Source organism: Bufo bufo, chromosome 6 (genome assembly GCF_905171765.1).
Source record: "Bufo bufo chromosome 6, aBufBuf1.1, whole genome shotgun sequence".
NCBI classification, from domain to species: Eukaryota; Metazoa; Chordata; class Amphibia; order Anura; family Bufonidae; genus Bufo; species Bufo bufo.
The window spans coordinates 284,420,711-284,434,087 of NC_053394.1; the positions used below are offsets into that span (position 1 = coordinate 284,420,711).

Below are 13,377 nucleotides of genomic sequence, written 5' to 3' on the forward strand. Positions count from 1 at the left end.
TTTTGAGCAACAACCTCCTTCCCTCAGTCAGAGCATTGAAGATGGGTCGTGGCTGGGTCTTCCTACATGACAACGACCCAAAGCACACAGCCTGGATAACCAAGGAGTGGCTCCGTAAGAAGCATATCAAGGTTCTGGAGTGGCCTAGCCAGTCTCCAGCCCTAAATCCAATAGAACATCTTTGGAGGGAGCTGAAACTCTGTGTTGCTCAGCGACAGCCCCGAAACCTGACAGATGTAGAGGAGATCTGTGTGGAGGAGTGGGCCAAAATCCCTGTTGCAGTGTGTGCAAAACTGGTCAAGAACTACAGGAAACATTTGACCTCTGTAATTGCAAACAAAGGCTTCTGTACCAAATATTAACACAGATTTTCTCAGGTGTTCAAATACTTATGTTCAGCAGTGCAAGACAAATACATTTCTTTAAAAATCATACAATGTGATTTCCTGAATTTTTATTTAATTCTGTCTCTTAGAGTGGGAATGCACCTACAATGTGAATTTCAGACTCCTCCATGATTTCTAAGTGGGATTACTTTCAAAATCTCAGGGTGTTCAAATACTTCTGTTCCTCACTGTATGTCACAGTACATGTTGGCATTCATGGTTCCCTCAATGAACTGTTGCTCCCCACAGCTGGCAGCACTCATGCAGTCCCAAACCATGACACTACCACGACCATGCTTGATGTAGGCAAGAGACACTTGTCTTTGTACTCCTCACCTGGTGAACACCATCTGAACCAAATAAGTTTATCTCTGTCTCATCATACCACAGGACATGGTTCCAGTAACCCATGTCCTTAGTCTGCTTGTCTTTAGCAAACGGTTTGCAGGCTTTCTTTTGCATCATCTTTAGAAGAGGCTTTCTTCTGGGATGACAGCCATGCAGACCAATTTGATGCAGTGTATGGTCTAAGCACTGACAGGCTGACCCCCCACCCCTTTAACCTGTGCAGCAATGCTGGCAGCACTCATACTCCTATTTTGAAAAGGCAACCTCTGGATATGACGCTGAGCACGTGCACGCAACTTTTTTGGTCGACCATGGCGAGGCCTGTTCTGAGTGGTACCCGTCTTGTTAAACAGCTGTATGGTCTTGGCCACCATGCTGCAGCTCAGTTTCAGGTTTTGACTATCTTCTTATAGTCAATGTAGAGCAACAATTCTTTTTTTCACATCCTCAGTCCTTTGCCATGAGGTGCCCGCCATGTTGAACTTCCAGTGACCAGTATGAGAGAAATTTAACACACTTGCTCCCCCATTCACACCTGAGACCTTGTAACACTAACAAGTCACATGACAGCGGGGAGAGAAAATGGCTAATTGGGCACAATTTGGCCATTTTCACTTAGAGGTGTACTCACTTTTTTTTGCCAGCTGTTTAGACAATAATGGCTGTGTGTCAAGTTATTTTGAGGGCACACCAAATATACACTGGTATACAAGCTGTACACTGACTACTTTACATTTGTCAAAGTGTCAGATCTTCAGTGTTGTCCCATGAAAAGATATAAGAAAATATTTACAAAAAGGGGTGGACTCACTTTTGTGAGATACTGTAGGTCTTGATGTCCCCATACAGACCTCCCATCATCCAAGTGTACTAATATAGATAATGTCAGTGTGTAGTGTAATGAATCCTTTACATTAAATACCAGTTCCTACCATTCACCAATTCTGTGCAGTCAGAGGTGGAACCTGCATTTATAACATTGGAATACCACTTTAAAGGGTTTGGATTTGGAAATCCTATCCTAAGTCCACTAGGATTAGAAAAACATGGCTGCTCTCTTCCAGAAACAATGCCACACTTGTCCATGGGTTGTGTCTACACGCTCCTGCAATATACGGAAACTTGAATGAGTCCGCTATCTGGGAGGTATGGTGTAAAACAGAGGCACAGATCGGAAGCCCACGGAAGAACTACAGAGTGCTTCCGTGGGTTTTCTGTCTGTGCGTCCACTACTTTTTTGCGGTGCGGACCATCTGATGCTAATCGCGAAACCCATTCAGGTAAATGGGTCCACTTCTGAAGACTGCGGCTACACGGTCGGTGCATGGGCAAGGCCGGCACACGGTCGTGTGGATGAGCCCTAATATTGCAACTGAATTCGATCTCCGCTGAAGTGATTCGAGATGAGCTGCAGTACCACACATAGCCTGTGGCCAAGAAAGAAAGTAGCCATGTTTTAATAGTAAATAGTTTTCCTTTCAGAATGTTTCTCTATTAGCCAGAGCAGGGAACAGCCACAAAGAGCATCTATCTGGATAACCCAGCATTATATGGATGGCCCATTGATTTAAATGAAAACTGTGCAATGCTTGAGAAATTACGCTGGGGATGGCAGAAGTTGGACACCCTGTAATCAGCTTAGAGCCCTTCTAATAAAAAATAATAAAGGAGATTGTCCAAAAGTGAAGGACCATTGACTGTAAAAATGGGATGAAGAAATTTACCGGCTCACAGTTCTAGAAATGTAAAGATATTATACATGTGGACAGATGTGACATTATATCTAGAGGTGAAACTGAGAATGTAAAAATAAGGCCAGCGAGGTTCCATTATTTTTTTTTATTTCCTCCAGCAACTTAATGCCCTGATTGCTGCATCAATTTCAGTCAAATCATCAGAAAAGCTAAAAGGCATCCTGGAGGTAACTATTTTAATTTTACAGTATGTCCCCCAATTTTACTACTCAACACTTGTACCCATTCATGTTTCCTCTTTAACAACTGGGTTGCATTTTTTGGCAGCTGATTCTGGCATTTGGCAATTTCATGAACAGCAGTAAGAGAGGAGCAGCCTATGGATTCCGGCTCCAGTCTCTGGATACGGTGAGGACTTGTGCTTTGAAGTTGACTAGTGGGTAATCTTGACATATAGGTTGTATGATCCTACAAGAGAAACATTTGTTGTCTTGGGGCTTGTGAGCTTGGCCATAATATAGATAGATTTACCAGAGAACCCATCGCCTACTATGGGCCCATATTGTACCTCTGATTTTGTACTGATCTTTCCCCATATATTCCATATAAGCAGTATATAGGGAGTGCTGATCCTGGGCTCTGGTGTCCAAGGGGGTCCTAAACCTCTTTTCTGCATGAGCTACATTATTATAATAAGGTGGTGGTCCAGTTTTAGGCAAGACTGCAGGGAGTCTGTCAACAGTTTTGTCATTCATAACCAAAATATTCTTCTTGCTCTTTCTCTGGCTAGCTTCTGGATACCAAATCAACGGACCGAAAGCAGACACTGTTACATTATCTGGTGCGGATAATCAATGAAAAATACCCGCAGTTGTCCAGTTTTCAGTCAGAATTGCATTTTTTGGAAAAGGCTGCCACAGGTATCTAAGGGATTTGCAATAAAGCTATCAAAGAGCTAGCAGTGTATACTCATTAGTGCCAAAGACTATGGCAGCATTAGGAAAAGCCCGTCTAACTTCTGATTACATATTTATTTTCAACATATATTTTCAGCCCAAAGCAGAACCATGTGTGAATTTTAAGGCTTGCTGCAGTTATTTAAAACCACAGCACGCTCCCTGGTATATTTCCATTGCACGATTCCCCATTGAAACCCCAAAGAAAAACCAAGTATTCCCTCACGGGTATAAATGCTGAGGAAAACTTTTTCCATATACTTCTTCATTTCTGAAGGCCACTTGATGAAGCGGGAGGTTATCTTAAAGCTTCCTAAAGCAAGTCTAGCTGACATGTTATTTTTGTATATGTTCATTCCATAGTCTCTCTGGATGCAGTGCTGTCTGATGTCCGCTCACTACAGACTGGAATGGAACAGGCCCAGAAGGAGTTTACAAAGCAGGACAACTGTGTGACCCTCAAGGAGTTTATAAAAGCCAACATGGATGTCATGACAAGGCTTGTAGCGGATTCAAAGACAGCACAGGTGACTGCAGGCTTCTACACATTTGATGATTGCCCTCAAGGGTGTTAGATGCCATAGAGGCAAACTATAAGGCCTTTGGAGAACGGGAAGACAGCTCTGGATGGCAAGAACATGTGCAGTATTAGCAAGCAAACTGTTTCCCCCTCAACACCCTTATCGTGACCCAACACCAGACCCCTCTGTCATGGGTGGGAAAACTCAACAGTGGTCTAAATGGGCTTCCTAATATTGTGCCCCTTCTCTTCTGTGTACACTGCTGATTATAGTCTTTGACTACTGGACATGAACACATAGACACTAGAATTATCACAGAGTTATCAATCCCAGAAGTCTGGGCAAACCACATATGTACCACAATGACAGTATGAGAAACTAACATTCTGCCAGGACTTAGATGTAAGATGGTATGGAAAGTGTCTGCTACACATTGGCACTGTGATCATTTACATTTTTTAATACGCTACTCTGCTCAGTTGGCACCCTTATGCTTCACCATGTCCTTATTTCTCCTTGTTTTACTTTCAGGAAGCATATGAAGCTGTTGTAGGGTATTTTGGCGAGAACAGCAAGACCACTGCTCCATCCACCTTCTTCCCTATATTCCTTCGCTTCGGAAGAGCTTATAAGGCAAGAATATTTCATATTTTGGTAACCAAATTAACAAGGTCAAAAAAATTATTGAAAAAGGTTTACAACTAAACAGTAGGAAGTTTAGGGTTGGTTTGGCGTTTTGACGATCTTCACCACAGTAGTTAGATGTGCAATACCAGATACAACTTATGGACAAGAGTGGCACTAATGTATAGTGTATATCTATATAAAGTGTTTTTTTTGTTTGTTTTTTAAACAACAACAACAAAAAACACACCTTTCCTAGGTTGCCCTGTCTATATTTTGGCCATTGAGCTGCACATTGCACACAATACATTACCTATATGAACAGCTTCATTTTACTCTCTCCATTACTTCTCTATTAGCATGCTGAACAGGATCTGGAGACGTGGCAGAAACAGGAAGCAGCAGCCACTGAAGAGAAGACGCCATCTCAGGAGAAACCAGAGTTGGTGTGTAATTCGATAATTTCTAGAGGAATCAACATATTCTCAAAGGGCCACTAAAAAAGAAGCAAAACCCACAAGGGAAAGTTTCTCTTTAGCTCTTTCCGCATGGATATCTGCAATCTGCTACCGAAAGTAGTTTTAGCAGATTTCCTGGCTTCAGAGAACTGCCTAGATCTTTGACTGGGGACAGATTCCGAACTAGCATAACCTCAGTCCAAGCAGGAAGTTTAGGAAAGGGGCAGGGATTAACACCAATAGACTTCAATGGCTACCCAGAGAATTGTGAAAGAGGGGGAAGCTGCAAAACAGTTTCATACAAACCCCCCTCCCTCCTGTGTTTGTGCAGGTATACTTCACAGTACCAGTTCACCAACACTACAAAAAGTGCTACCCAGCTTTTCGAGGTGCCAGAGTATCATTTGCCTATATAAGCAGGAAGGATTTCTCACTGTCTGTCTATGCAAATTTGACATTCATCAGTGTTGGAGACCTGGATTACAAGTCTTGTGGAGCTGTACATACGGTCATTATAATGCTCTTATATTGCGCAAGTAACCCCGCTTTCTCAGAACCCTGAAAGGCAAATCTGCCTAGCTACTGCACTATTTGGGAGCGAGGAGGTGGATTTATCTTGGTAGAATAAGTATTCTGCATTCTCTATTACAGCTTCCCCAGGACACTGAAAGACTTAGGATTTAGCAGTTCCTATTACAGGTCCATATATTTTGTTACCCAGCATTCCTGAGACCCTGAATTACAAATCTACATTGCAAGGCTACAGCATGCAGGATTTGTCTCTGGGATTATTACTCTGCTTTTCCAGGCTCCTGACTAGTTAACGCAGCTAGGTATTCTACAGTATTGGGTATTTTCCAATTCATAAATAGGCTGATCTGGCATTCTGAAGCCTGGGAAAGCTGAGTGACAACCTCTGTGGGGGTGTCAGTGGTGGGGCATATTGATTATATAAAATATAATGCTGCCCTGATACATTGTGTGAATCTATCATATGGTACATAATCTGTTGACACCAATGCATCTGTACAGTCTTGCCACCTAGCTTTTTCTAACTTGAATGAAATGGTAAATTGTTCTAGCTATATGAAGGGATTTATCACTATATAACTGGGCAAATTCAATATTCATAAGTCTGGGAAAGCTGGATAACAACCTCTGCAGAGATGTAATGGGGCCCACACTTGGTACATATATTCTGTATACACTAGATCCATAAATATACTATCAGGACAACTTTGAGTATATACTTTATATGTAGTTTGATCTCTAGCATATCTCCTCATGCTACTCAGTTTTCCAAAGCTGCCTAAAGGCAAATATGCACAATTATGAGCTCAAGCACATGACTAGGGATGAGCGAATAGACTTCGGATGAAACACACGGGTTGGGTTCCAAGTGGTACCTTGGAACCGAACCAGAGTTTGGGAAATGTTTTTTTACAGTACTAAATAATTTATGAAGTTATTGTGAGAAGTCTCACAAGACATCGCAAAGCAATAACTTCGGCTCATCGGAGCCAATACATTCTAATACTGCATGGAGCTCCTGCGAATTGACTTCGAATTTTATGCGAATTGACTTCAGATGTTTCATCCGAAGTTGATTTGCTCATCCCTACACATGACTGTTGGATGTTCTGAGCTCTGCAAACTGCAGATTTGCAAAACAGGGATACCGGCCGTGCACAGGCCACAATTTGAGAAACTGAATGTCTTGCCCTCTATAGAGCTGTCCTATCCTTGTCCATAAAACGAACAAGAATAGGACATTTTCTATTTTTTTGCCATGGAATGGACACACGGATGTGGACAGCACATAGCTGTGCCGTCTAGGTCTGCATCTGACCCACAAAAAATGCGGATCGGATGCGGACCAAAAATATGTTTGCGCGCATGAGCCCTTATTACGCAGTAAAAGGGAGAAATATAATCACTGCATAACTAAGCAGATTAGCTATTCAGCTGTATGTTCTATGGCTGGTTCTGTTACTAGATCTATTTTATACTTTTAGTGACTAGGAGATTCCTTCCAACAAATTGGCCACACTTACTGTGTAGGCAAAAAGTATCTAGACTAAACCAAGCTGCCGCCTCCTCCTAGACTTTCTGGCTCGCATGCACTGGACTTTCTATTTTATTTTTCATGGTCTCCAATTGTGATCTGACAAAATAAGAGCAAAACAAACACACATAAGCAGACTGTTATATCTTGTTTGGTTATTATTCCATGTTTGGTGTCCCTTCAAAGTTATAGGCCATAGTCGGGAAGATTGTCAGAGCAACAATCTCCAACAATGAACACCTTTCACTCAAGTGGGGTTACTGGAATTATTTGTTATATACCAACCCTTTTGGAACAAAATAAATTTGAATTGTATTTTTATGGATTTCAGTCTCCAGCTATGAAATCCTCAAAACCACCTATCAATCTGATGGCAGAGCTGAACAAGAAATTGCAGACGAAGGAGCCACGAGTGTATGAGGAAAACTGGGCTATAGAAGATATCATAACAGGTGAACATATGATGGAAGACAAAAAATAAAGGAAAAAGGGAACTGTTGCCATTATCGGACGAGATAATATTAATCTTTTTGCACCCAGAGCCTCTGTGGTCCTGTTTTACATAGCAATAGGCACTACACTTGTTCGTGCCTTAGGACTCATACACTTTTGCCGCCCGTTCAGTGCATCCAATTGCGCTCCCTAATGCACGGACACAGTCTGTGTGGTTGGCACAGACCCATTTAACTTGAACAGGTCCGTGATCCATCCACAATGCAAAAAAAATAGAACAAGTTCTATTTTATTTTTTTTGCGGTGTAGAGGCACAGACAGAAACCCCATGGAAGCCCTCTGTAGTGATTCCGTGGGGTTCTGTGTCTCCATTCCGCACTGCACCTTCCGGATTGAGGATCCATTCAAGTGAATGGGTCCGCATCTGTGATGTGGTGCACAAACGGCCGGTGCCCGTATATTGCAGACTCGCTGTTTGTGGGCCGCAATATGGGCCCAGCTGGCACACTTTTGTGTGCATGAGCCCTTATTATAAGTTTTTTCAACCCTACAAGCAAAGAATAGCCTTGATGGACCCAGGCACAAATCAGGGGCATAACTACCATAGCAGCAGACCATGCGACTGCTATGGGGCCCACGGCAAAAGGGGGCCCAGTCTTAGTTGGGATTATCTCCTCTTCTACTGGAGGTGAAAACTTAGTCAGGGCTCTATCCTCTAAAAGGAACAATTTTTAGCAAATGAGGCAGTAGAAAAATGGCCCACGGGTCATTGAAAAGGGTTTAGGCAGAAATCCTTCTGTCCTGGCCACTGGCACAAATCATAAGGAAACCAACAGAAAAAGGCTGAGTTCCCCTGTATGAATTGTATGGAGCCTATACAGAAGTAGAGTAAGGCCCCATACATGTCTATGGGCACTGTATGATAACTCCGTACAAATCTGTGTTAGAAATCCGCAGCATGTCAATTTATGGATTTTCCCTTTAGGCCCCTTTCACACAAGCGAGTTCCACGTATTGGACTTGCAGCACAGCGTGTGTCAGCGACAGCATCCATCCTGACCTCCCAGCACTGTAGGGATTGCATAGCATTATATTGATTTGATGCTATGTAACCCTTAGGACTCTTTCACACGGGCGAGTTTTCCACGCGGGTGCAATGCATGACGTGAACGCATTGCACCCGCGCGGAATCCTGACCCATTAATTTTAATGGGGCTGTGTACATGAGCGGTGTTTTTCATGCATCACTTGTGTGATGCGTGAAAAATCGCAGCATGTTCTATATTCTGCGTTTTTCACGCAACGCAGGCCCCATAGAAGTGAATGGGGCTGTGTGAAAATTGCATAGCATCCGCAAGCAAGTGCGGATGCTATGCGATTTTCACGGATGGTTGCTAAGGAGATGATAATAAATAGGGATGAGGTCCATTCACTTTATTATTTTCCATTATAACATTGTTATAATGGAAAATAATAGCATTCTTTAATACAGAATGCCAAGTAAAATGTCCCTTGAAGGTAAAAAATAATAAAAAAATTACTCACCTCATCCACTTGATCGCGAGTAGACTATAAAGGCTGCGCGATCAAGTGGATGAGGTGAGTAATTTTTTTATAATTTTTTACCTTCAAGGGACATTTTACTAATCATTCTGTATTAAAGAATGCTATTATTTTCCATTATAACAATGTTATAATGGAAAATAATAAAATCTACAGAACACCGAACCCAAACTTGAACTTCAGTGAAGAAGTCCGGGTCTGGCTACCACATTCAGTTTTTTATCACGGACATGCAAAACGCATTAAAATGCTTTGCACTCGCATGGAAAAAACTGACTGAAATAGTGTGCGCACTCGCGCGGGTTTCCCGCAACGCATCCGGACCAAATCCGTGACGTCAGTGTGCAAGGGGCCTTATAGTTCTGGAATTTAGCATCATGTCAGTGTTAAGCCTCAGTCACAAGTCAGTGATTTCCATCAGTGATTGTGAGCCAAAGCCAGGACTGGAGCCTCCACAGACGTAAGGTACAAGGGAAAGATCTGCACCTGTTCTGTGTTTAGAGCTGCACCTGGTTTTGGCTCAAGATCACTGACATGTGAATGAGGCATAATACAATACATTCCGGAACTGTAAGGGTTACCAGCAGAAAGCAATATAATACTATGTGACCCAGTCAGTGCTGGGAGGTCAGGACGGGTGCTCTTGCTGACGCACGCTGCGAGTCCAATGCGTGGAACTCGCTCGTGTGAAAGGGGCCTATGGATTTAAAGTGAACGTACCATTCATATATATATATTTTTTTTCCTCACTAAGATCAGCACGAAGTAGCAACAGACAGACTGCTTTCAGTGGTGTGTCATTTATGAGCCAAAAGTAAGTGGTTGCCAAGAACTGTCATCATACTCGTCAGCCTAGACCTGGAAAAGAGTCACAGTTCTTCATTAACTCCTGCCCACCTGCTGATAATTGACAGTCTGCTCCTTAGTTGCTCCCTAGGAGAGAATTGTCAATCAACAGGGGACGGGGAGAGCAGAAGCTCATGAATAACCAGGACTCTTCTGAGGCTGCCTTTTCCAGGCCCAACCTGCGATGATTACGATGCCGGTTCTTGGCAACCACTTATTTTTATCTCATGATTGACATCACTGAAATCAGGGCGTCGGTCACTACTTTATGAAGCCCTTAATGAGGGCTAGGCCATGTGACCGATGTACGGTGACATCACATGCCTTAGGAGAGGCTGGGAGCTCTGTAGAGTCTTCCTAACAGCTGATCTGGGGGGGGGGGGGGGGGGTCCCCTACGTGTCGTACCCTCGCTGATCTGATTTTGATGATCTATTCTGAGGATAGGTCGTCATCAATATTATTTCCAGGATAACTCCTCTAAGATTTGTTTTATATAAACCATTTATAGCAAAGGAATTAGAGGTAATAGATGGTGTTCTTCAATCCAAGAGCATCTTCAAGGAGGCGTCAAAGCACTGTGTAAGCAACAAACTTTGACAGTGGTTTCCCAGCTTATTTTGAGGAAACTGAAAAACCCCTTTAAAAGGGAACCTATGTAAATGGTTTGGGGTAGAGTTGGAGACCTAAGAGTGGGCTGGGAACTTAAGAGTACATTTTTAGCAATTTAACAGTCCAGAACTATGCTTATGTCAACTTCTTCCATCCCTGGCAGATCTGAGGAACCAGCCATACAGAAGAACAGACATTGCCCGAAGAAGCGGGAAGAAGCAAAACAGTGGGACAACAGTGACCACCACAGACATACCAGTCTAAGACCTAGAGGAGTGGAGATGTGTTTCACTTTCCAGTACCCACCACTTGGCCCTATGTGCCTGGTGCATTTTTCTCGGATTCACGGAATCCTTGAAACAGCCAAAATCATATTTCAGAAACGCTGATCTAGATGATGACATAAAAATACGCTAAATCTAAACAAAGTGGAGCACAGTTGTCAGACACCTGTGCAGCAGATGTATAGAGGTGCAGCTGATCTGATGGGGAGGGAACAGTAGGATCTAGCACAAAAAATTAAAATTATATATAATAATATAGCACACATTGAGCTGCATGTATCTCACCAAAATTATAAAGGCCTGCCTGACATTTTTAGTGCAACATTTCCAACTAACAGAGCAATCTCTTATGAGGGGCACAGATGCAAAGGTTCCCACAGCCTTCAAGTCTCCTCAGGCGCCCAGCACGAGGGCAGGAACAGTGGTGACCAATTCTTGGCGAGATAGTATAGCCCATATTTATGGACTGCCATTCCATCCACTAGGAAGAGGTAGGGACAGGGATCCAATAGGATGGTAAAAGTTTTCAGTATCCCCCGTATTAAGAACATTTTAGGAGATTCATCAAATAAGTGATGATGATGCGAATCCCATGACAACCCTCCACTGATACATCTGACATCAGCATTTTATATAATGTACCCTAATGTAAATAGGATAAGCAGCTTTATAGGTCACATAATATACGTTATTTTATGTATCCCATTCTGTATATAGTACATTGGCACATCTTGCATAACCTGCGCCCTCTCCTATGTAGGGTCAAAGCTACACAGCATCATTGACTATAGGCTGCTGAGATTAACAAGTTGCTCATTCCTTGCAGTCCCCATTACTAAAAGCTAGAGTCCCTTGCAGTGACAGGTTTAAAAAAAACTAAAAAACACACGTTGCCTACAGTCACCACTAGAGGGAGTTTACTGCATTGTGGTATATATAATAGTAGTAGAAGAACACTAATTCAGTCAGCTCCCTCTAGTGGCAGCTGTAGTTAACCTGCTTGACTTTAAATTTGTCACTGCAGGGAATTTGGAGCTCTGTATTAGAAAAATGGATCTCAAAAAACACTGTAGAGATACATTTGTAAAAATAAGCAGAGAATGTTGGATTCAAAGAAATAAAAATAATAATAATGATGTTAGAGGGTGGTACGATATTTTTTAGCACACTGTTATGTCTAAGGCCAGTGTATACTGAGGGAGGGGAAGTTTCACTGAGCTGATGTGTTTTGGCAGTAACACTGTATTCAGATCTATACAAAAGCTTCATAATGTCATTTGTGGGTGGGGGGGGGGGGGGGGTTAATTAAATAATCAGCAGCAGCAGCAGCAGCCAGGTATTCATGGACTGCAGACACTGCTGTGGTATTCTCGCATGATGCTAGCAGGGAAACATATGACAGATGTCACCATTTATATTAGCTGTCCAGCATTTCTATCAGTGAATCAGACTGCACCATATGTGCTCTGATTCAGCAAGAGCCTGATCTCTTTCCCTTCGTCGAGGGGATTACGTCTGCAGTGAATCAGAGTCAGCATCATTCCATGTATTACACTAGCAGCATAAATACCATCATCCTCGGACTCTGTAGTTGGTCAGTATATGCTGTTTTATGCAGCCAGCGAGGCAGACATGTGCTTGGTATTAGAGACTTCCCATAAACCTCTGCCATCTACAGGTGTAGGCCTGCAGCACTGGTCTCCAAGATGCAGCTCTTCGGTTCTTGTAAAAATGTACCATTCTCTCCAGCGTATTTTAACGACCAGGCATGCTCAACCTGCGGCCCTCCAGCTGTTGCAAAACTAACTCCCAGCATGCCCGAACAGCCTACAGCAGGGCATTGTGGGAGTCGTAGTTTTACAACAGCTGGAGGGCCGCAGGTTGAGTATGCCCGATTCATGATCATTAGCATCTAACAGTTAACTTTACACACTGCCTGTTATTCTTGAGCATAGAAAGTAACATTTTCTCTGTATCGGTTTTCTGGTTTATATAACGTTTTTGCATTTTGTAAAAGTCTGCATGTTAATACAATAAAAAAGCTATTCAAGAGCAGCCCTTCTAAATACCATAGACTACATGGACAAACCTCTTAAAGCAGTTTTCCGAGACTTTAATACCAATGAACTACTCTCAGGATAGGTCCTCAGTATCTGATTGGTGGGGACCCCCGCCGATCAGTTGTTTGAGAAGGCAGCTGTGCCCGGGGTAGCTCTCTCAACTTTTGCTAGGCTGGTGACGACACATTCTTCAGTCATGTGGCTTAGGCACTGTTCGGCCCCATAGAAGTGAATGGGGCTGAGTGCGGTACGCTGTGCTTGGTAAGCTGCGGTGCTCACAGGAGCGCCGATGCCTTGTCAAACAGCTGATCGGGGGGGGTCCGGGTGTTGGACCCCCACTGATCATATACTGATGACATATCCAGAGTATGGGACATTAGTATTAAAAAGTCTTAGAAAACCCTTCTAATCATATTCAGGTTTTTCTTCCATTCTTATTGCCACAGTTGTATAAAATCCAGCCCCTAGCTATACAGTCTGCCTTTACAAAAATGGATCGTTCTAAAGAG

At 42.9% G+C, this 13,377-nt stretch overlaps 1 protein-coding gene across 1 annotated transcript in view; it reads left to right on the plus strand.

Moving 5' to 3' along the window:
• Positions 1-11,689, plus strand: part of FMNL1 (formin like 1) — a 62,713-nt gene extending 51,024 nt beyond the window's left edge. Inside the window, exons 19-26 of the mRNA XM_040438648.1 lie at positions 2,587-2,655; positions 2,756-2,836; positions 3,219-3,348; positions 3,748-3,911; positions 4,437-4,538; positions 4,889-4,975; positions 7,384-7,504; positions 10,688-11,689. Coding sequence (XP_040294582.1) covers positions 2,587-2,655; positions 2,756-2,836; positions 3,219-3,348; positions 3,748-3,911; positions 4,437-4,538; positions 4,889-4,975; positions 7,384-7,504; positions 10,688-10,788 — 855 coding nt within the window. The 3' untranslated portion in view covers positions 10,789-11,689. The remainder of the gene's footprint in view (positions 1-2,586; positions 2,656-2,755; positions 2,837-3,218; positions 3,349-3,747; positions 3,912-4,436; positions 4,539-4,888; positions 4,976-7,383; positions 7,505-10,687) is intronic.
• Positions 11,690-13,377: the final 1,688 nt, after the last annotated feature.